This window comes from Capra hircus, chromosome 8 (genome assembly GCF_001704415.2).
Source record: "Capra hircus breed San Clemente chromosome 8, ASM170441v1, whole genome shotgun sequence".
NCBI lineage: Eukaryota > Metazoa > Chordata > Mammalia > Artiodactyla > Bovidae > Capra > Capra hircus.
This window is the reverse complement of record NC_030815.1, coordinates 63620411-63644286: the sequence shown is the minus strand read 5'-3', so window position 1 is coordinate 63644286 and position 23876 is coordinate 63620411. Positions and strand designations below refer to the sequence as shown.

Genomic DNA, 23876 nt, shown 5'->3' with positions numbered 1-23876 from the left:
TTGTGCACCCTGAGAGAATGCAGCCGCAAGGAAAGGAGGGATCTTGGAAGGGAAGGCAGGAGCAGACCTCCCTGTCTCCCCCTCTGTCCTGGTCCCAGTCGAGGGTTCCGGCATTGTGCACAGCCAGTACCCAGTGGCCACCCTCTTCTGGACTCGGGCCTAGGCTGGACTTTGAGAGACCGTGAAAACTCAGACTCTGGTCCCGAATAGCTCTCAGCCTAGAAAAGGGGGCAAGACATCAACACACAGAGTCCCGACACAGGTGTCTGAACCGGAGGACTCTGCACAGGTGAACAGAGCGGAACAAGCAGAGCACAAGCAAACCCACGGAGTTAGGAAACTCAGGGGTCTGTGAGTGGCCCTGGAGGATGGGGGCACTGGGGCGCTCAGGCAACCTCCACCATTACAGCAGCAAGGAGAGAATTACGAAGCCAGATTCAGAAGCGTAAAGCCAACATCAGCTTATTCACTCTCAGGACAATTCGATAAGGTGGGGACTATTGCTCTCCCATTTTGCAGATGAACAGATCAAGGCTGAAGGAGATCAAGACCACAGAGCTGGAATGGGGTGGTTGCAGCCCAGGTGTGGGTCATCTGAGGTTCTTCCTAGCTGTTTCTACTCTTAATCACTTTTTCACTTGGGAGATTGGAAACAGATTAGGGAGGGCCTTGAATGTCAAGCTTAGGAGACTAAAATTTATGCTGCAGGCTATGGGGTGCCTTGAAAGGTTTCTGAGGAAGGCTGCTGCTGACCATTTTAGGAGGTATCACCACTTCACCTCAAGCTGCTGCCCCCGGCAGTCAGGCCCCTTCCTTTCCCTTGCCAAGGAGAGGGTGGATTGGGTGATTTGGAATGCAGAGAGAAGGCGGTCTTTTGGCAGCAGCAGGAGACATACTTTCCTGCAGCCTCTCAGCACTTGGCATGTTATGCCCTGGGCAAAATCAAGCTGCCCTGGGAATGGCCCAGGGCGTCCACAGATGAGCTTGTGTGACTTTAGCCAGAGCAGGGAGGAAGCCAGCAGAATGAGCTCATGGCATCAGCAGGCACTGTGCAATCTTGCCTACACTGACTAGGCTGATAGAGGCCTAGAGAGTTGGAGTGACCTCCAGAGCTGGGAAGGACTTCAGTCCAGTGTCCTCGAGATGAGAAAACTGAGGCCCAGACTGACAATGTGACTTGCCCAGCATATCATGTTCCCACCATCCAGGCTATTCTCACCCATTTCCCTAAGAAGGTGAGGCATAGGGAAGTGTATGGTACACAGTAGGTGCCCAATATGGGAATGGATGCATAGCGGCGGGGGGGTTTGTGGTCCACACATATAACGACTTGATGCCACTGAGTAGGGGGAAATGAATGACATAAGAACTTAGTGCTACAGCTGTTATCAAGCACACCGCTGCTTTTTACAGGTTCTCCTGCTCCCCTGTGCCGAGATGTGCTCTCTGCAGGCTGCCGGAGCCCTGTGTGGCTCTGAAATGGGACTGGAGTTTAAGGGAACAGCCAGAACAGATGGTGACCCTGAAGTCATATTTTGAAACAGGCTGACTCTTGTTCAATCTAGATGAAAGTACAGCTTGATGGCCTCCAAATGTTAGCTGGAGGAAGAGCCTGTGCACTTCTGGAGTAACAGGAGAGGGAATGAGGCCTTCCAAGCTGGGTACCCAGGAGATGCCCCTAACTGGAGACCCGAAACTGAGGGTGACCTTGGACAGAAGACCTCAGGAGTTTGAGCCTTGAGCCTCCCCCAGCAGATGCAGGGAAGGACATGGAATTCCATTCCAGAGAGAACTCATCACTTACTAGCTGGTGACCTTGGGCCAGTTCGTTTACTCCTCTGAGCCTTAGTTTCATTATCTGGACACAGAGATGACAACGCCAGTTCTCAGGGTGGCGGTACAGGGTAATGTCAGATGCTGAACTCACAAGCCTACACTCTTATTCCTGAAAGGTAAGTGTAGATTGAGAGAGGGAAGCTTGTCTTGTTCACCTGCTTGTTCATTCACCCATTCACAAATATTCTCAAGCACCAACCACCTCATGCCTGGCACTGCTACTGTGGAAGATTTACGAGTGAACAGGACAGACGTGTCCCTGCCCTCATGGCATGTGTGCTCTAGCACTGAACTAGCTCCTAGCTGGGCTTTAGAAGAACCACTTGAGGGCTTTAGAAGACTGATACCCAGCTCCACCCCAGTCAGGATCTCTGGGGGTGAGGCCCAGGCCTCAGTATGTCTTAAGAGCTCCCCAGTGATTCTGTTATAGGTACAGGGTGAGGTTCCTGGTTTCAGGGAGAGCCCTCACCCACCAAGGCCCTGCCATCTCAGGCTCTATGCTGAGTGCCTCACGCAGCCCGAGAGGCAGGACCTTGACTACCTCCTGTCTAGATGAGGGATCCAACCTTCCTCCTGAGCAATCTGCCCAAGTCACTCAGCTGATACATGGAAGAACTGGGATTTGAAATCCATCTGACATTTCCAAGGGCTTCCCTGGTGGCTCAGGTGGTAAAGTATCTGCCCGCAATGCAGGAGACCCAGGTTCAATTCCTAGGTCGAGAAGATCCCCTGCAGAAAGGAATGGCAACCCACTCCAGTATTCTTGCCTGGAGAATCCCATGGACAGAGGAGCCTGGTGGGCTACAGTCCATGGGGTCGCAAAGAGGGGGACACAGCTGAGCGACTAAGCACAGCACATGTTTCCAAGGCTTAGTTGTAGCCACAGGCTGCCAGGCACAGAAGGGACCCGCAGCACGTGCGAAGTCCCGTCCCCACCTTTCCTCCCCCATCACTGAGGACGATGGGACAACGTGTCTATGGTGAAACAGCAGCAAAACCTGGGACTTTGGGGTGGTGAGATGCCAGCCACCTGGACATCACAAGGCCCAGTTCTGGATCCAGCTCCTTATATCTGAACTGTGTGACTCCCATCATGTCCCTCGTTCTCTCTGAGCCTCCACCCACCTCTCTGTAATTTAGGAGAGCCAGACAGAGGACCCTGAAAGCCCAACATTTTCTGGGTCCTCAAGGCCCCCAGTGGGTTTTGATGGGAGTGAGGTGTTTGAGGGACACGTGGACCCTAAGAAGGGAGCTTAGGATCCCCAGCTACCCTAGGCGCATGACCGGTGATCTGTGCCTTCTCCCACAAGGAGCCGCTATGGGCACGGACCACACTGGGTAGGAGGCTGCCTTCAAAAGGATTCTTAGAAACCTTGAACTTGAGTGGGACTGGCCAGTCTCCTGCATGCATATGCATGAACAGCATTTTTCACATTCCACCCAACCTTCCCATGCTCATGCACCCCACACACTTATTCCTGGAAAGGCAGTTCCTGACTGAGAGAGGGAAGCTCTTTACAGCCACCAACACACATACATCTATTCATTCAACTAGCATTTATTGAGCACCTACTGTATGGTAGCTCTGTTCTAAGCACTGGGGATCCAGCAGTGACAGACAAGATTTTCCCTCACGGAGCTGAAAGTTCTAGTACAAGAGCTATGGAGAATAGCGACTTCCATCTTATCAATAGCTAAAAACACATCCATAGCCGTTTCCACACACCAAGTGCATTAGGTAACTATCGATGGAGGAAATGTTTGTACAAGAATGGATTCTGGCAGCCACTACAATAATTTCAAACCACCCACCAGCTGAGGATCTCAAATCTATATACAACATTTTCTCCACTAAAGCATCCTACCAGCAGGGAGAGGGGACCCTATACCTTGGGGCCTGGGTCTACACAAAGAGCCACCCTTCCCACCCCCTGCCCCACCCCTGTTCAGAGCTTGGAAATTTAATTAAAGCCTCCTGTCCTATTGTTAAAAGCACTTAAGTTTTGCACTCCACTCTGTAATAACTGTGGGCTGTTTAGTATAAAAATGTTCTAAATTACTTCCCAGTTGTCACTGGACTCCCCAAGTTACCAACCGCTGGGTAAAATGGATGTGGAAATAAACAATGTGGCTTTGCACATCACTGTCACACAGCCAAGGACCAAAGCACACCCTGTTTGAGATGCAGGTCTGTAAAGGAACAGCCAGGACAGAAGTGGGCAATGCATCACTCTTCTGCCACCATCTCTAAAGGACTTGGTCCCCAAGTGAAAACATCTAAAAACTTCCCACCTGAGTTATTCTCAAGACTTCTCCATCCCCTGGCAAGAGAATTCTGCATTGTGCTTGTGGATACACATTCTTAACACAGACATCCAGAGAGCGAAATCAGAAGAGATAATATCTGGATGAGCCTCAGGGCGGGTCCAACCCTTCATTTCAGACAGGAAGAAGCTTTTCAGAGCCAAGACTAACTGTAGACTAAGTGCAGAGGGCAATTCTTAGAATCCTTTCCCTGTGACCTTCCCGACCTCTCAGCTGGGCAGCTGGGTGGGCCTAGGAGGCTCTGGGTGACCGAGGTGGGGCCAGAGGCTCTGCTCTGGGCTCTCATTCACCCCTGCTTCCCTATCATGTTACTGCAAGTCTCTCACAAACATGTCTCTTGGGCAACACAAAGGAGGGACCCTGCGCCGCTCCCTGAAGCCATTAGCTCTTGGGTAAGTAGAGGCAAGAGCTGGGCAGGAAGGAGCACCCAGAGGCCCTCACCCAGGGCTATGAGCACTGGGCAGGACCCAAGGCATGGCAGAAGCCCAGAGGCTCGCCCAGAGCAGGGTCAGGAAAGCAGCTACTGGACGGAGGCTCTGCTTTCATGCTGGAGACTGGAGACCGCCCCCCGACACACGCACTCCAGCCCCATCCCGTCCCGTCTCATCCTGTCCCATCCCAGACTGGCTTGGAGAGTTAACTGCTCAGGCCACACACCAGGAGGCTGCTTCCATCTTCTTCTCATTCAGTTGCCTCTACCTAGAACACTCTCCTCTTTTAATCCACTAGCCCCACCCCTTTCCTGGCTAAATCTAGTCACACCTCAGATCTTAATTGTCATAACTTGGGGAGTGTTTCCTGACACCGCAGTACAGATCAGAGCGGCCACGAATGTGCTCTCATAGTTCCCTCTGTGCGTGTGTGCTAAGTTGCTTCAGTCGTGTCCGACTCTTTGCAACCCCATGGACTGCAGACTGCCAGGCTCCTCTGAACAAGGGAGTCTCCAGGCAAGAATACTGGAGTGGGTTGGAAAGTGCCCATGCCCTCCTCCAGGGGATCTTTCTGACCCAGGGATCGAACCCGCATCTCTTACGTCTAACCTGCATTGGCAGGCGAGTTCTTTACCGCTAGAGCCACCTGGGAAGCCTCTCATAGCTCCCTACTTCTACATCCCTCTTTTTACTCTTCATAGGTATTTAGGGCTTTTTGTACAACCCTTTGTTTAGTGTCTGTGTCCCACATTAGCGTCTAGGCTCCACAATGTGGGGAGCCATGCCTACGCTGTTCATCATTTTATACCCAGGATGTAGCACACTGCCTTGCAGACAGTAAGCAGCTAATAAATATTTATTGAATAAAAGTGAGGAAACAAATGAGTGACTGAAAAACCTACCAGGCTGTGACAGGCAGGATGCCCATCAAGAAATTTTGGCATTAAATCTATCCAACTCACTCATTCATACTTGCAAAGTCCATGCTTAACTATATCTCGTTTTTTCCACATCAGATTATGGCTATTGACCTCCGCTGCAAGGTCAATGACTCTGAACTCCAAAAGTGAATAGCATTGCCCTGGCTCTCCCCATCCTTGGAGAGATGGACTTACAAGTGATTCTGATGGAAGAAACCAGGTCCAAACTATGCTGAAAGAGGCCACAGGAAGGTTTAGGGATTGTCAGTTAGTTTAACTCATCAGTTAGCATTGAGTTTGAACCTCATCACCATGGCCATTACCTTTCACTGAGGGTTCACGGTGTTCCAGGCACTCTACTAAGAGTTTAGGGTAGAATTTCAGGCGCTGTAATGGAAAGCAGGGAAGGGTTCTCATGGGGTGTAACATGACGGCATCTGCCACTCAGGTTGCAGTAAGAAGATGCACTAGAGGTCAGAGAGATGGGGGGTCTTATTGGCCAGGACAGGGAGCTGCTGTGACAGTCCCTTACTGAGCATGACACAGGCCTGGACCCAGTGGGGTGAAGGAATGAAAGGAAGAGATTGGATGAAACCGATCTTGCAGGGGCAGAATCAATTTCTCTGAAACAAAGTCACAATACTCTTCCCAGGCACTGAAAACTTCTCAGTCATGCCATGCACTTCCGGCGACAGTGCAGAGATGGCAAAGCTGATGGCAAATATAAACTTAGGTGCACATGATTCCAACAGAGTTTCAAACAAAACTACTCTTAGAAACAGGGCCCGCCAAACAGTTCTTCCAATGGGCCATGCAGTCTCTATAGTGACCCAGCCTTTCCCTCTCTTTGCAGATTACGTGTCTGAGTCCAAGAGTGGAAGTGACTTGGTCAAGCTCCCCACAGAGGGTCCAGACCCCAGAAATACTATTAGCTTAGTGCTGTGCGCCCAAGAGCACGTCCTCCAGCAGAGAAAATGAAGACATTCAGCTGCAGCTTGACAGCAGCCCACACTGGCAAATGTTAAACAAGCAAAACCATTCCACTTCAACTGGAAGCTCATATTCTAAAAGGGGAGGGGGAGACGCTGAAATGGCACCACCTACTCCAGACAGTTAAACCTGAAATAAAATTAGAAAATGTGTCACATGGAAAAACTCTGCAGTGAGAAATGGTTTCTTTTTCCCTCCCTTTTTCGTCCTGTGAGAGAGTGAGTAATTTGACATTTTAACTCGAGAGGAAAGGAGAAAATCTGTGGTCGCCGTTTGGTACCAAATACACACAGCCATTGGGCACAGTTCTGTACCCTGACCCATGGAAAAGGATGTCAGGGAAGGGTGGGAACCAGACTGTGAGCTGCTGAGTTGAATCACCTCCCACAGCCGCCGCAAAGTTTGGGCAAAGTGAACTCAGATATCCTAGAAAGTTCCAGCTAACTGTGCATTTAGGGTTCATCTAGTCCAACTCCTTTATTCACAGGATATGGAAACTGAGGCTTATAGAGAGCCGACCATTTGCCCAAAACAAAAGAGCAGGGGAGCATCGAAGCAGAGCCCCTCTGTTGCCATATCTGCCTCCAGCCTACTAGGGACCCTGTGTGGCTGGTGGCCATCTGAAAGAATACAGCAGGCTTCCATTGGGTTATTCATTTAACCAGCATTGACCAAGTACCTGCCAGAGCGAGGCATGGGGCCAGGTGCTGGTGGTACAAGGGAGAATAACGTTAGTCCAGACTCTCAGGATGCCTACCAACATTCCAGCCACCCTGGGGTCTGTGCAGTTTGAGATAAGGCTATGAGGAGGGACACTCCAGGAGATGCAGCTAAAAGAGCATACTGGGAGGACTTCAGAGGGTCTCAAATGCCATGATAAGGAGAGTTAAAATCATTTTCTATGGCTGCTGTAACAAGTTACTGCAAATTACGTGACTTAAATCAACATAAATGTATTAGTAGGTTGGCCAAAAAGTTTGTTTGGATTTTTCCATACTGTGTTATCGAATTGACCAATACCTTCCTGTTTTGTAGGTCAGAAGTCCAACACATATCTTAGATCAAACCTAAGCAGATTGTGCTCCTTTCTGGAAGCTTTAAAGAAAAAATCTTTTTTTTTTTCTTTTGATTTTTCCAGGTTCGAGAGGCTACATGTATTCCTTGGCTCATGGACCCTTCCTCCACCTTCAACATGAGCAAATACAACTGATTTGCTGAGGGTCATGTGCTTCTCACATCACTTCCCTCTTCCACTTCCAAGGACACTTGTGATGACACTGGGCCCACCTGAGTAACCCAGGGTCCTCTCCTGTTTTGAAGGTTAGATGATTATCAATATTAACTGCATATGCACTCGAATTCCCCTTTGTCTGGTACCCTAACATATGTACAGTTTCTGGGGTAATATTAAGACGTGGACATATTTGGAGGGCCAGTACTTTGCCTATCACAGCTGGTCAGCTTGGGAAGATGACAAAAGGTTCTAAAGCAGGGGGTGACATAGTAAAAAGCTGGTTTTACACTGCTGCTCAAAGGTTAAGATCCTGTTAAAATGCGGATTCTAATACACAGGGTCTGTGAGCGGGACTGGAGAGTCTGCAGCTCAACAAAGTCCCCAGGTGATGCTGATACTGCTGGTTGGTGGGTCACACCTAAGTGGAAAGAAGCTAGAAGACTCCTAAGGCTGTGATACAGGGGGGAGGTGGAGAGAATGGAGGCCAGGAGACACACTTGCTTGCCTAAAAGAAAGACAGGACAAGCTAGCACTAAGACTGTACAGCTGGGAGGGGAGAAGCAGCTGGCTGACCCAACAGTGTGTGGCACTGTTGAAACTTCATGGGTTTAGGCTGAGTTTGTCACCTGCTTTTGGACTCTGTTCTACAGAATGCAATGGTTATAACTTTTTAAGACTGGAAAAGCATCCCTTCAATTTTCTGTCACGGAATGTACTCCATCCCTGACTATCTGTTATACACAGCCCCTGCTCCCACCCTGCTTTGGCCCCTCCACCACCGTCAGCAGCAGCAGCACCCTCATCACAGTGAACGGCTGTGGGTGGTCTTCCAGCAGAGCTGGAGGTTCACACAGACTCCGCTATGGTCCAGGGTTCCTAGTGCTGGGTTTTCACTCAGATCTCCACAGTCCCGGGCTTTGAATGATTCTTTCATAAATGTGTTCAAATGCTCATTGTGTCCATTCGGTGCCATGTCAGACGCTGAGGAAACATGGATAAATAATGTAGGGTTCCTGCCCTCCAGGGACTCACAGAGACGTGGGAGCAGGAAGGAAAGAGGTACTGAACTGTACCAATTATAGGCCGCATGCTTCCCTCACTATTCCTCATAGTAGGAATTATTGTCCCAATTACAGACAAGGGAGATAAGGATAAGAGAGGGAACAGGGAGTATCAGCACTGAGATCTGAACCAGGGTGTGGGCTCCCAGAGCTTGTCTGGGGCCCAGCGGCAGCTCTGCCTCTCATTTGTGTTACAATCACCGGTAAGACCTTCCCTTTCTAGGACTCCGGACTGTCACCTTTGAAAGGAAGTCACTGGACTGTGCTGCTTGTTCTCAACTCTGGCCTCACTTTAGAATCACACCAAGAACTTTTAAAAGCTGCAGAAGACCAGACCCCAGACAAATTAAGAACCCTGGACATGGGGAGGACTGGTCATCAGGGTCTAAGGTACAGCCAGGGTTGAGAACCACCAAAGTCCTTGTGACCTGAGCTCCTGCATTCTAATTTCCTGAATAACCCTCTTCTCCTCTAGCCCTGCCACAAGGCCCATGCCAAACTGATGAACAAATGGTAGGGAGGAGGAGGAAATCCCCAACACCATTCAACTAAGCACAATTTGGAGCAGTACTGCTGGGCACTGTCCATTGCCCTGTTATCATTTTCTCCTTTCAGTGAGAAAAATAGCAGCAGTGGACAACAGCGGAGTAAGCTAGGCAGGTATTCTCTTACACCATTGCAGGGAATATAAATTAGTACACCTTTCCAAAAAAAAAACACACACAATGAAAGACTTTGAAAAAACTGGGCAAGCACCAGACCCAACAGTTTTAGGAGTTTGTGCTAAGAAATAATTATGGAAAAGGTCAAATACAGAGATACAAGAATAGGGTCATCACTTGGGCTTCCCTGGTGGCTCAGTGGTAAAGAATCTGCCTGCCAATGCAGGAGACACAGGTTCAATCTCTGGTCCAAGAAAATCCCACATGCTGCGGAGCAACTAATTCCGTATGCCACCGCTATTGAGTGTGTGCTCTAGAGTCCAGGAACCCCAACTACTGAAACCTGTGCGTCTAGAGCCTGCGTTCTGCAACAAGAGGAGCCACTGCAATGAGAAGTCCAAGCACCGCCTCTAGAGAGTAGCCCCCACGCTCCACAACTAGAGAGAAGCCCACGCAGCCACGATGACCCAGTGCGGCCAAAACAAATAAATAAAAATTAAAAAAATTAAAAAAAAAAGAAGAATAGGGTTATCACAACAGTGTTTATGGAAAGAACAACTGGAAACAGCCTAAAGGATTAAAAGAGGCCTAGGTTAATTATGGGAAATCCACATAATGAAATACTATGTCAATTACAAAGGATTTAGGGAAGAATATTCCATGTTCCAGAGGAAGTGTCTAGATAACAGTGAAGGGAAAAAATGTCAAGCAACAAAATACAATGTACAGAATGATCTATTCACGTTATAACATACGTGCATATTTAGGCATGGAAAATAAACTTGAAAAACAGTCCACAAATGTTAGCAGAGTTTATCTCTGAGTCATGAGATAACATGTGACCTTTCAAAACTCCTTGTTTTTCAACCTAGATTTGTACAGTGACTATTATTTTTATTATCAAAATATTTTAATGTTATTGAAAAATACAAATCTCTTCTTTCAAAGCTTGCTTATCTCCCTCCGCCTCCCCCATCTTCTGGTGTAAATGGACACCCCCACTTCAGCGGTGCAGAGGCTTGCTTGCATCCACACTAGGACGCTCAGGACAAGCTCCATAGCATTCAAGCCAGCTGCTGCACCTCGGCCTCTACTACTAGATTATGAGCCCCTCCAGGACGGGCACAGGGTCCCATGTGGCTCTTTAGTCACGTCGCCACCCACCCCAGTGGGCCTTAGAGAGGGCAGGCAGCCAGGAAATACAGGAGAAAGTCAGAAATCTATAGTAGTAGCTAGAACACAGAACAGAGCTGACAGTTTTGAGGACCTCAGCAGACATTTACTTTGGAAAGAGATTAGTTGCAAAGACCTCCCAGTGGTGAAGTGGACTTTTAAGCTGGGCCCTATCTAAGGTGACAGGAGGGGTGACTCCCAGAAAGACATAGGCAGCACTGCTTTCTGCAGGCCAGATTCTAGCCAAGCTCTTCAAACTGAAAAAGGGCTCCCCCAACACCTGAAATCAAGGGTCCTGCTCACTCAAGAGAGACATGAAGGCCCTCAGAACAATTTTCTGCCCTGTCCAGTTCTTTAAGTCATCCATGTAACAAGGCATGTGACAAGTGTGAGATGAATTGGACTGGATAAAGTTGGGTTGGGATGGATTACACTGGGATTAGGCTGGGCTGAGTTGAGTTGATTCTGATTGGAGGTAAGGAGTGGGTTGTACTCACTAGGTGACCTAAGCCTCATGTGTTGCCTTGTTAGATCTTGCCCAGAAAGAGGTCTGGGCCTTCTCCAGGTTCTGCTCTAACCCTGTACTTTTTTTACTCTTGAAAAGGAGAGGAACTGTGCTCTGTATCAACAGCAGTAACTCGGGCCCCACAACCTGCTCCTCTGACTTTGAACTCTTAGTTGCTTATCTGTTCTCCTTACTGCATATTAAGGTCTTAAATTGAATCTTATTGTAAGATTACCTCACTTTTTATAACCCTCACCCACCTACCACCACTACAACACTCCCAGTATCCAATCATATCATGAGAAAATTATGTGATAAATCAGTCTCTACTAAGGATTTATGACTTAGTGAAGGAGGAAGGGGTAACTTCCCTTACCAGATTTTAAGACATACTACAAAACAATAATTATCAGGACCATGTGGAATTAAAAAAAAAAACACATATGCATAAGAGTAGTATAAAGAATACACAAAAAATTCTATCATAAAAAGGAAAATTTTATGATAACCAGAAGCAATGCTATGATGGAAAAATAGTTTACATTTTAATTAGTATTTCAGGTAATCCTGGGTACCAGTTTGGAAAAGAACTAACCTCAGCATACACTCTATGCAATCTATTTAATCAATGGTCCATTTTCAATGGATCAAGCTGTGGACATTCAAGGAAAACTTGAAAAAAAGCTCATATATTAAGCTAGCAGAGAAAGATAAATGCACAACTTTTGACGAAATAGAGGCTTTCAGGTATGAGCAGGATAAGCTAGAAAATAAATTGTTTACACAAATAGATGTAATGGAAAAGAGATAAAGAGCAAAGTAACATTAGGGTAAATTCCAGCCTAACTAGTTATTAAAGTCATTAAATAAAACTAAAATCCCTATAACGTGCCCTGATTACTCAGCCATGGGCACTCCACAGTTGGCAGAGCCGTGGAAAAACGGGGAGGACTTAGACACAGCAGAGGACATGGTAAATGGGTGCATTCTCCCTAGACCACAGGCTGGACCTGCCCATTCCTTCCTTTTTTGTCATTGAGCACCTACTCTGTGTCAGGCCCAGTGCTAGGTTTTGGGATTCAGAATCTGGGCAAGGCCCAGTCCCTGGCTCACAGAACTCCCTGTGTAGGAGCGGGGGCAGATGAGTAATCAACGGTCATGGTCCAGCCTGGGAAGCCCTGTGACTGAGAGGTGGTGACATATAGTGTTAGCCCAGAGGAGAGACACTCAAGATGCCTGGTAGAATAGGAGGGCTTCCCAGAGAGGAGTCCTAAAGGATGAATGAGGGGGTGCTAGGTGAACAAGGGGAAAGGCATTCTCAGAAAGGGACCGGCCCATGCAAAGACACAGAGGTGGGACACAAGGGGGATTTGGAGGCAAGAAGCATTACTCCATCCTAGGTGCACGGAGCACCCAGCAAGAGCAATTAAACTAAGGAGCAACATGATTCAATTTGTATCTCAGAAAGACCCATCTAAATATATATTAAGAACTATCCAACTAGTCTGTTATTTGATGGGCAAATCTGTTTGGGGAAATCTAGTTAAAGGAAATAATCCCAAAAGAAAACAAAGGCCATTTGTCTAAAGATGTTCCCAACAGCACATTTATCATAGTGATGAAATGGCCAAGGTCCAAGTGGCAAATTCTGGATGAATAAGGCATGATCCACACCCTCAAGGTGCTCTCATAGAAAAAAGTGTGAAATAAATACATTGTCAGCACAGGGTGAGACAGTGGCTGGTGCTGGAAAGATAGATGAAGGGCTGCGGTGGCTTAGTGATGAGAAAGATCCACTGGGGAGACCTAGGGAAGGCTCCCTATAAGAGGTGCTGTTTAGGCTGGGAGGTAGAATTAGACCCTAAAGAGAAACAGGGTGAGGAAGTGTCCTCTTGACAGGGAGATTCATTCACATCTTGTGCACAGTCAAGGAGACTACAAAATCCCAAATATACATGGGGAGCTATGAGTGGTTCAGTGTGCCGGGGGTTTTCAGCCTCAATCCGCTGTAAAACAGTTTTCAATCTGCTGTAAAACATATAAGCAGGACCTTATGCCACCATAGGCATTCCCAACTTTAGAGAAAATAAAAAATTTAGCCAGTAATTAAAATACTACAATCATTCATATTCATCACAACCTCTAACGGTATGTGGACAACAGGAACTCATCACAGGCTAGAGCACAGGTAAGCCAGGAGGCCAGTGATGTAAAATCCTAGGTGTGACTCTTATCCCCTTGTCTCTCACTCAGGAAAGCACATCAGCTTGCCACCAGCAAGAGTCAGAGGATCAGCGGGAAATCCTAAACCTGCCCTGATTAGTATTCAGAGTTTCTCCCAGAAAAGACCCACAAATGGCCAAGAAACACATGAAGAGATGCTCAACATCATTACTCATTAGGGAAATGCAAATCAAAACTACAGAAAGCTACCACTAAGATGGCTGTAACTTAAAAAGCAGAAAATAACAAATGTTGGAAAGGATACGAAAAAATTGGAACCCTTGTATACTGCTGGTGGGGATGTGAAATGGTTCAGCTACTATGGACAATAGTTAAGAGTTCCCTAAAATTTAAGCGTGGAATTATGATATAACCCAGCAATTTCACTGTTGGGTATACAACCAAAATAATTGAAAACAAGTACTCAAGTCCTTGCACCCAAATGTCGTAAAACCACTAATCATAACAGCCAAAAGGCTGAAACAACACAAATGGCTCCATCAACGGAAGAATGGATAAACAAATTGCACTATATCCATACAATGGAACATTATTTGGTCATAAAAAAATGAAGTACAAATACATGCTACAACCTCAATGAACCTCAAAAGCATGCTGAGTGAAAGATATCAGACACAAAATGTCCATGTGGGGGACAAGGGTCTCATTGACAAGGGTCTCTTTAAACAGGGTGGGCCAGGAAACCCTTGGGAGCCGAAAAGCCTTGGGACTTTGGACCTTGTTGCCTCATCTGAGCACAGTCCCAGTACCCAGCTCCTGGAGTGATTGTGAGGACTGGGTGAATGAAGTCTGAACATATCATATACACCTATGAAGTGGTTTACAAGCGTTAGCCTCAATAAACTTCATTCAAGATTTGACTTGTAGAGGATATTCCACATCTAGGAAGAGTCTCTCCAGAATCCCAGAGGGACATTGAATAATCATCAATTACCCATCAATTTCAAATGGCCCGCTCCAGGCCCTTTACATCTCCTGAGGACTTCCTGGCAGGTCCTTTTTCCGTTACGGATATGTATAGGACTTCCTCTGTGTTATAAAAACAGCCCTGACCTGGCATTGAGGGAGCCAGCCTACAAAAGCAGGAGGAGGAAGAAACTCCGGAACCTTCTCCATTTGGGGGATGGGGTTACAGCAAAGTTCACAAAAGACCACAGAATCTGAAGATGCCCTCTGCCACTGAGTTGGCAGTACCCTATATCACATGCAAAATTGCAATGTTCTGACATGGGCCACAGGGCTGAGAAGCCAAAACTGTGCTCCAGCTGCCCTTTGATCTGTAAGAAATGCCAGGCTGGACGCTCTGGCAGGAAAAGCTTGAGTCTTGCTCCCAAGGAGACACAGTCTGGGCTGTCCCAGCTTTCCTCTGGCGCACAGAGAGTTAAACACAGCCAGTGAGGCGGTTCTAAGGGATAGAGGTTGTCTTCCCCCACCACAGTCTCCCTGCACACTGCACACTTACTCCTGTTGAGACTGTGTACTAATCTCCTAAATCCAAAAGCAGTCAGAGGCTACTATTTGGAGAGCGGTAGTTCTCCTGCAAAACTGCATGGAGAAAGGGCTGAGCAGGGAAAGAAAGCCTAGAGACCTGGGCCCAAGCCCTGCCTTTTGCACAGAACAGTTTCTAAAGCCTGTCTCACCCGGAGTATCCTCTGCTGTAAAAATGCCTGCAATGCTTTCCAACACAGCTACTGCAAGGATCAACTTGCAGTTTCCATCACTTATTTTGTGCCACGGTGTGGAAAGCATATTATTTCTAATATCTCTTAATTTTCACAGCATCCCTAGGAGGAAAGGTAGTCTAAGTATTCCGCTTTTCCAGATGTGGAAAGTGAGGCACAGAGTAGTAAAATCCATTGTCCAATGGCACCTAACCCAGCCAAACACTTTAGGTCAAAACTCTTTTAACTCAGATTCTTACTTTTCATACAACCGCCTCTGGGTCCTGGTGGGGAAAGAGAGACCCAGGAAGAGAAGGTATCAGATCCCCTGGTTCCCAGTCTATAGCTCTTCCCATCATCCAGAGTCACTGCCCACGATGGATGGGGCTCTCCAGGTAACTCAGGCCTACGTTAGGTATCAGAGCAATTCGGTCCCGTTATTTCTTGCGCGTCAAAGCGCCAGGTGGTGGCGGTCTGCTTCCGCACCTGTGTACAGACGGGTCATCACATCTGCCCTCGCAATGAGCCAACCAGCACGCACCACCTGAGCGCCGGCGCTGGGTGAGCTGGAGCGAACTATTCCAGCGGAGACCGCTGGCACTGTTATTGGGCTTCCAAAGTCCCTCTTTGCCCAAGATTGAAAGGGCTGCGCCTAGCTCAGACTCCTCCGGTTCCAGGATACTGTTCCACCCGCTTCGGCCGGCCGGAGACTCTCTTTCACCCCTCAAATCCCCTGCACCGCCTGGGGAAGCAGCAGCCGAACCGCCAGTGCGCCCCGAGCGGCGAGGACTCCCTTTTATGTCCAGGAATGAGGCGCGCACCGCAGCCGCTCCCGCCGCCGAGACCAGCTATTCTGGGTCGCAGAGGTTGCCGGTGCAGCGCTCGGGCCGGGCTGCTTACCTGTCGCGGAGCGGGTCCGAGTGACACCGGGGAGAAGCGCGGAGGTGGAAAGCAGCAAAAGCAGGCGCCAGCACTGTGCGTCCCTCCTGCAAGAAGTGGTCGAGGGAGAAAAGGTGAGGAGGGAAGTAGGGGCCAGGGGGCTGGGGCGCCGGGTAGCGAGTCATACCTGGGCGCCATCCCGCAGTTCGGCGGGCCCCCGAGGGCACCGGGCAGCCGAGCTCCTCAGACGGCAACGGACTTTGCGCGCGGGCCGCTTGTCCTTCCTGCCTGCAACAAAGACGGCGCTGGGCAGGGGCAGCGGCAGCGGCAGCGGCAGCGGCGGGCAGGATCCCAGCACGGCCCGCGTCCTGAGTCACCCGCGCTCTGAAACCCGACTCCGCCGCACCCAGCGCTCCCGCGCGCGCCGCGCCGCGCCCCACCTCGGGCAGTGCCGCGCCCCACCTCGGGCAGTGCCGCGCCCCACCTCGGGCAGTGCCGCAGCGGCGCACTCAAGCCCGGGGACTCCTGGCTGCAACTACCGCCTGCCCACGCCCCTTTCCCCCTCGACGGATGCGCGCCCCCCAGCCGCAGCTTCCACCCGGGAGGCCTTAGGTAACCAAGAAAAGCCCCGCGCCCGCGCTCGTCTGGGTCAGCGGGCAGCTCCCTCCCGCCCTCTACTCTATCGGTGTCCGGGCTGCCCGGCCGACAAAACACTCCCTTTTCACGGGCCAATGGAATCTTCTCACCAGCCAAGGGAGGCTGGAATCGCTGTGATTTCCCTAAATGACAACGAAGAACCTGGAGGCTCAGAGAGATGCAGGGAATGTCCCAAGGTCACACAGCTGGATTGGACCCTGCCCTGCACCCCTGACTCGCAACCCCCTTGAACGCCCAGGAATGGCCCATTTGGTGGGGGTGGGAGGGGGGAATAAGTGATACATATAAATAAACGCAATAAAGAGAATCCTAATTTTAAAAATGTAAATGCATCTAATATTCCAAGCTTCTCCTCTTTGTGCCTTGCCTGCACCACCATCTCCCGCCACCGGAACATAAGCTCCGGGAGAGCAAGAATTCACATCTGTTTTGTTCTCTATAAAATAGTACCTGGCCATAGGAGATGCCAATAAACAGGGGAAGGAACACAATTTTTAAGTGAGATACCACTCCAGGCACCGTGATGACTGGGGAAGGATGAACCAGTCTCAGTCTCCAAAAGCTATCAGGAGAGTTCACAGGGGAAGGAGGAGCAGAGGGCAGACTGTTCCACATGCACTGAGCGTAGCACAGCGCCTGGCACTGGCTAAACCCCCAAATGGTGGCTCTTTATTATGATTACCACCAGGCCCAGTAGTGTAAGATATTTGGGGGAGAGGAGACGCAGCTGAGATCAGCTGAGACTTGGACAGTTCTGAAGCCAGGCAGGCACAGGGTCCTCTCTCCCTCGTGTACGAAGTAGCCACACTGGGCTGTGGCTCTGTGGTCAGTTCCTGGTTTTCATCTCTAGATGACAAGTCACCACCTGCCGAATGAGACAGTAATATGAGTTGGCCCTGCAGAGATGGGATGGTGGTGGACATAGTAGCTAACATATATTGAGTGCTGACTGTGTCCCAGGCCCTGTGCTAAATGCCTTACTCACAAAGGTCAGTCCATGCAACAGTCCTGGATAGGCGGTACCTCAGTGATCCTCATTTCATAGATGAGGAAGCTGAGGTCTAAAAAGTGCCCAAACTAGTGCATGACATTGGCCAACACCCATGCTCTTCGCCCCTCTGTCATGCTACCTGTCTGTAACAACAAGATTAGACCCATTTCCCCACCCTCAAGAGCAAAATCACACTGGAGTTATGGAGCACTCAGGCATGAAGGGGTTGATACCCACACAGGCAGTAAGGGCTCCAAAGGGAGCTCGAGCCTGGAGTCAGGAGCCTGGATTCCCGTCCAGTTCTGGCCCACACTGGGCAGCTCCTGTCCTTATCTGACTTTTTATTTTATCATCTGTAAGATGGATGTAATGATCTTGCTGTGAGTGCATGACTGTGAGTCTCAGTGAGACCACATGCACACAGCAGTGCTCTGTCCCCTGTAAAGTGCTGTGCAGATGTGAGGGGTCAGGTCTGCGGTTAATGCACACAGTCTTCAGAACACAAAGAAAATTCAGCATGGCCCGGAGAAGGCGGGAGAGGCTTCAATAGAGTAGCAAAGTTAACCCAGACTGGGGGTCTGCGGGTCCAAGCAGGAGGGAGCGGTAAAACAGCCAAGGCAGCTCTAGAGCTGGGATGGCCCCACCTGAAACTAATACTCCAGATCCAGTGCATTCTAACAACACGGCCAGGCTTCCTTCTTAGTCTCTTCATACTGTCTGTGAATATGAATTCTTTCCCACTCACGGTCACGGTGTGCTGGACATACCATTTTATTATAGTTGGTGATGCAGAGGTTAAAGCATCTGCCTGCAATGTGGGAGACCTAGGTTCGATCCCTGGGTTGGGAAGATCCCCTGGAGAAGGAAATGGCAACCCACTCCAGTATTCTTGCCTGGAGAATCCCATGGACGGAGGAGCTTGGTGGGCTACAGTCCAGGAGTCGCAAAGAGTCGGACACGACTGAGCAACTTCACTTACTAACCATAAGGAATTTGCCTTCTTAGTTCTATATTTTTTATTCTTTATAAAGTACCATAATGACTGGGAATGTAATTGACTTTCTTAGAACTATAATTCTATATTGCTTCGAAAGAGCCACATCAGCTATGATTATATAATAGTTCTATTGTTCTGTTTAACACTTAAAACTGAAGGCTATGAACTGGTGGCTTAGCTTGGCCCATAGATAGGTATTGTTCAGGTGCCTGGTATCAATCTCCAAATTAAATTAGTTAGCAATATATTTGATAATTTAGCTTGGATGGTAAAGCATCTGCCTACCATGCGGGAGACCTGGGTTCAATCCCTGGTCAGGAAGATCCCCTGGAGAAGGAAATGGTAACCCATTCCAGTATTCATGCCTGGAAAATCCCATGGACTGAGGAGCCTGGTGGGCTACAGTCCATGGGGTCACAAAGAGTCAGACACGACTGAGCGACTTCTCTTCACTTCACTTCCTATTTGATGATTAGTTGGTTTATGTTAAAATCCAGGCTTCTGGCTTCTTTTTAAATTTTTGGAGAACCTGGTAACATGGGACTTGTATTCCTTGTGCCAGTGATTGGTTTGCATTGAAAGGGACTGCTACCTTCAGTCAGGGCCAATTTCTACAGTTTGCCATGGTCCCTACCATCCCTGGCTTCCCTGATAGCTCAGTTGGCAAAGAATCCACCTGCAATGCAGGAGACCCCAGTGTGATTCCTGGGTTGGGAAGATCTGCTGGAGAAGGGATAGACTACCCACTCCAGTATTCTTGGGCTTCTTTGTGGCTCAGCTGGTAAAGAATCCACCTTCCACCATGGGAGGATTCCTGGGTTGGGAAGATCCCCTGGAGAAGGGAAATGCTACCCACTCCTATATTTTGGCCTGGAGAATTCCATGGACTGTATAGTCCAAGGGGTTGCAAAGAGTCAGACCTGACTGAGTAACTTTCAGTTTCACTACCATCCCTATTGTTCCCCAACATCAAAGCTAAGAATCATTTGCCATTTATCATCACATATGCACTCTGCCTTTTATAAGAAAGAGAAAAGTGGAATAGATTGAGTGCTCATGTCACTGTTAAAAATAGGGGGGAAAGAGATGCAGATAGAGAAGGGGGGCATGTTTCAAGAAAGATGTGGAAGAATATATTTCTTCATGTTTAATACACAAATTAAGTATATCTACATTGAAAGGATGAAACTCAAATGCCATGATGAAACAAACCTGGTCCCCCTCAGTTATGCACGTTACCTGATGTGTGAAAGAAAGGTGCATTTTGATTGGTGGGCTTGATTGTGGTCCAGTTTCTCAGTCCAAGATACATACGCATAAGGCAGCAGGTTCCTTTACTACTCTGGCAGGGAAGTCCTGTGTACACATTTTAGATTTTGTTGGTTCTGTGTAAATATCTGATAATATCCAGTTCACTAGAATCTAAACATCCCAAGAGCACATTTCTTTCCTATAAATGATGAGATAGATGCATGTTAATATTTCTAATTTTGTACTTATTTTTCCTGGGAAGTCAGACCATGTTCGTCAGCAATCAGGGCTCTCATTTTAAAGCTGGGCCTGGAGGGGGGAACCGTGAACTGACTGCTGATGGAGGACAGAGAGGGTGTCCAGCCTGGGAGTTGAAGGGGACCAAATGGTCCCAGCTGCTTGTGTGGGAGGGATGAGGGCAGCATGCCAAGCAAGGCAGTTCGCCTCCTGCCAGACTGTGTTTTGAGGGTTTAAGCGATTTCCTTCTATTCAGTATGAAGTTGTAGAAATAGCCAAGAGGAAGCTTTGTGTCATACTGGAACTGGTCTAAATTGTTTACCATGGCTTCAGTACAATCTACAAGAACGAGACATGTGGAGATGGGGGATCTATGTCCCAGCTCTTCTAGGACTCAATTAAATTAATGGGCTGTTGCATTTTCTTATATACCACTCAAGTGTCCCAGTAAACTCGGTCTCAAAAGCATCCTCCGGACTGTTTCAAGCAGTTAGAAGGGGTACAAAAATCAGAAGGATTCTGAGTTGTGGTTTGGGACAAAGTGGGGCTTCCCAGGTGGCTCAGTGGTAAAGAATCCACCTGCCAATGCTAGAGCCGCACGAGACACGGGTTCGATCTCTGGATCAGGAAGGTCCCCTGGAGGAGGAAATGACAACCCACTCCAGTATGCTTCCCTTGGAAATCCCATGGACAGAGGAGCCTGGCAGGCTAGAGTCCATGGGGTCACCAAGAGTCGGACCTGACTTAGCAGCTGCGCGCATACCCGTATAAGCACAGAGCGCACCTCTTTCTGAACCTGTTTCCTCAGAACATGGGGATAACACCTCTCTTCTGGAGTTGTGGTGAGGAAGTCCACAAGAGACACTCAAAGCTTGCACCCCCATCTGGTTTCAAGAGCAGTAAAAGAGGAGACCCAGCTAGTGGACCAGAGAAGAATTAACTATTCAGAGAAAAGCACTGCCTTTTGGGTAATCAAGAGAAAACAATGACAGTGCAATCCCAAAAGTGCCTTCCAAGGCGGATGCTTTAGTTCTGAAGAGCGCCTTGATGGGTTTGAATATGCCAAAGGGGACCATGGGCTGAGAAGAGTCGATTTGTTTTTCATAAGTGAGTAAGTGAAGTCGCTCCGTCGTGTCCAACTCTTTGCTGCCCCGTGGACTGTAGCCTACCAGGCTCCTCTGTCCATGGGATTTTCCAGGCAAGAGTACTGGAGTGGGTTGCCAGAAGGAGAAGATCGCCTTCTCCAGGGGATCTTCCCAACCCAGGGATCAAACCCAGGTCTTCCACATTGCAGGCAAACGCTCTAACCTCTGAGCCACGAGGGAAGCCCTCTTCATAAGTGAGATGAACTTGAAAATCTGACAGTCTTAGTGGGAAGATGGCAAAAGCAAAAGAAGGAAAGAGTGTGTAAAAGAGCTCTTAGGTGCTGCTGCCAGTGCCTGCTCTCTGCCTCCGTCACTCGTGTGCAGTACAGACAAGGCCACCCAGCTGTCAGCGACTGCTGCCCTTCACCTGAGCGTTTTCTCTGGCTGCTGGGGAGTTAACGCTGACCTCCCAGCTGCTCTCAACCAGTGGCCTACAGGAGCTCATGGATAAGAAACTCGGCGTCCTTTCCCAGTTGGCGGGAATTTCCAGACACCCGGAGTCCCTGCCCGTGTCATAGCCCCTTGCCCTTTCTCCACACTGACCACTTCTCCCTTCCTACTCAGGGCCGTCCTGTGGATGCTGATCTGTGACACGTTGTATAATCCACTCTGAGCAACCTGGACGTGAGTAGAAATAACACCCCAGGAAGCAAATATTTAGCCAATGGAAGCCAGAAAATGTATTTTTCTCCCTATTTCTCCCAGATGCACTGCCCTGAGATGGTCATTTATAAGGCATCTGAGAGACACTCTCACAAGACTAAGGGATTAGTCATATAATCTCTCTCATCAGCAGTTTTTCTTCCCTGCCTCATTTCCCTTTTCTTTCCTTCTGCTCCCTAGGATTTTACTCCCTAATACCAAAGAGGCACCTAAGACTAAGTAACACCGCAGTGTGTGAGCCAGGATAAGCTAGATGGTGGAATTTATCTTTCACATTCATGATAATAATGGGGTTTCTAAACTTGTTGTCACTTCCATCTTACCAGGTCCAATTAGCATGATGTTACCAAATAGGAGGTGAGCATTAGGATGACAAGGTCCCTATGGACTATATTATAACAGAGAACAGGAGAGTTAACATATTTCTGGGAACAAAAAGTGAAAATGGACTACTCTCCTTACCATATGAAAGCAAAGCGCTTTTGATTTCCCCCTCCATGGAGACTGTGACTGCATTTGCCAAGTCATGGTGCATCCATATATCAAATGTTGTTGATGTATTCCAGTAGCTACCACATCTGGCACAGCAGCTGCAACTGAGGCTACCATCTGGCCAAGTTTATAGCAATCCACTATTATCCACCATAATCCATTTGGCTTCTACAAGGACCACACTAGTGAATTAGTGGAAATATAATGGGACCCATTGCCCCTGTACCTTTTAAGTGTTAGTAGTAGCTCTAAGGGCTTCCCAGGTGGCACTAGTGGTAAGGAACCTGCCAGCCAATGCAGGAGACATAAGAGATGCGGGTTCGATCCCCGGGTCAGGAAGAGCCCCTGGAGAAGGAAATGGCAACTCACTCCAGTATTCTTGCCTGGGAAATCCCATGGACAGAGAAGCCTGGTGGGCTACAGTCCATGGGGTAGCAAAGAGCTGGACACAACTGAAGTGACTTGGCATTTATGCAGTGGCTCTAAATTCTGCAATACTTCCTGGGATGTGGTATTGCTTCTGATTTACTCTTGGAGGTGGAAAAGGGGAGATAGTTTCAAGGACTTCCACTTAACCTTTTCGTAAGTCAGGTAGTTAATATAAGGGCTCTACTAGAAGCCAAGTATTATGTGATTATGTATAGGAATGGGCACAAAATGTGTTGGTCTTTGAATCTCCTAGTGCTCACCAGAGAGCATCCAACACAGAGGAGACATGCAACAACCAGGAGGACGGAGTGACTCATCCTGCGGATGTTAGCTAGCCTCTCACCTTGGCTATCCCAGAGCTGACATGGTGGAGCCTTAAGAAGAGTGACAGTGATGGCAGGGGCAAATGGTAGGTAAAGACCCAGCAACATGGGCCCCATCCTTCTGAAGCTGATCTACCTCCCCACTTTGTGGAAAGGCCAACCCGCTAGCTAAAGAGACTGACACTGAATCCTCAATGTGGTCCCATTCCTCAAAGAGACCACCTGGCCACTTGGTGACAAGTTGATTTCTTCAGACCCCTTCTGAGCAATTCCTCCTCATCAGAATCAATACCGTCCTGCTAGGTAGAGTATTCTTGGTTGTAGGTTCTTCCCTTTCCTCACTTTAAATATATCATGGCATTCCCTTCCGGTTTGTAGAGTTTCTGTTGAGCAATCAGCTGATAACCTTATGGGAGCCCTTGTATGTTATTTGTCATTTTCCCTTGCTGCTTTTAATATTTTATTTTTGTCAGTTTGATGACTATGTGTCTCCATGTTTCTTTCCTTGGGTTTATCCTGCCTGGGACTCTCTATGCTTCTTGCACTTGGTTGACTATTTCCTTTCCATGTCAGGGAAGTTTTCAGCTATTATCTCTTCTAATATTCTCTCAGTCCTTTCTCTCTCTTCTCCTTTTGGGGCCCCTAGAATGCAAATGGTGTGTTTAATGGTTGTCTCAGATGTCTCTTAAGGCTGGCTCCATTTCCTTTTGTTCTTTTTTCTATATTCTGTTTTGCAGCAGTGATTTCCACAGTTTTGTCACAGATCCGTT

The 23876-nt window shown here is 48.3% G+C and overlaps 1 protein-coding gene and 1 long non-coding RNA gene across 5 annotated transcripts in view; one reads left to right on the top strand and one right to left on the bottom strand.

Moving 5' to 3' along the window:
• The window catches only part of COL15A1 (collagen type XV alpha 1 chain), a 102240-nt gene extending 85616 nt beyond the window's left edge, over positions 1-16624 (bottom strand). Inside the window, exons 1-3 of one of the 4 annotated variants that reach the window (XM_018052229.1) lie at positions 16362-16624; positions 16109-16209; positions 15943-16028 (exon numbers count right to left, since the gene is read on the bottom strand). In XM_018052229.1, coding sequence (XP_017907718.1) covers positions 15943-16028; positions 16109-16119 — 97 coding nt within the window. In that variant the 5' untranslated portion in view covers positions 16120-16209; positions 16362-16624. The remainder of the gene's footprint in view (positions 1-15942; positions 16029-16108; positions 16210-16361) is intronic. The other 3 variants (XM_018052230.1, XM_018052231.1, XM_018052232.1) reach the window with 3 other exon arrangements.
• On the top strand, positions 15957-23231 carry LOC106502416. The gene is made up of 3 exons (XR_001295998.2): positions 15957-16055; positions 21764-21823; positions 23037-23231. It is a non-coding gene; the product is annotated as an uncharacterized LOC106502416 (long non-coding RNA).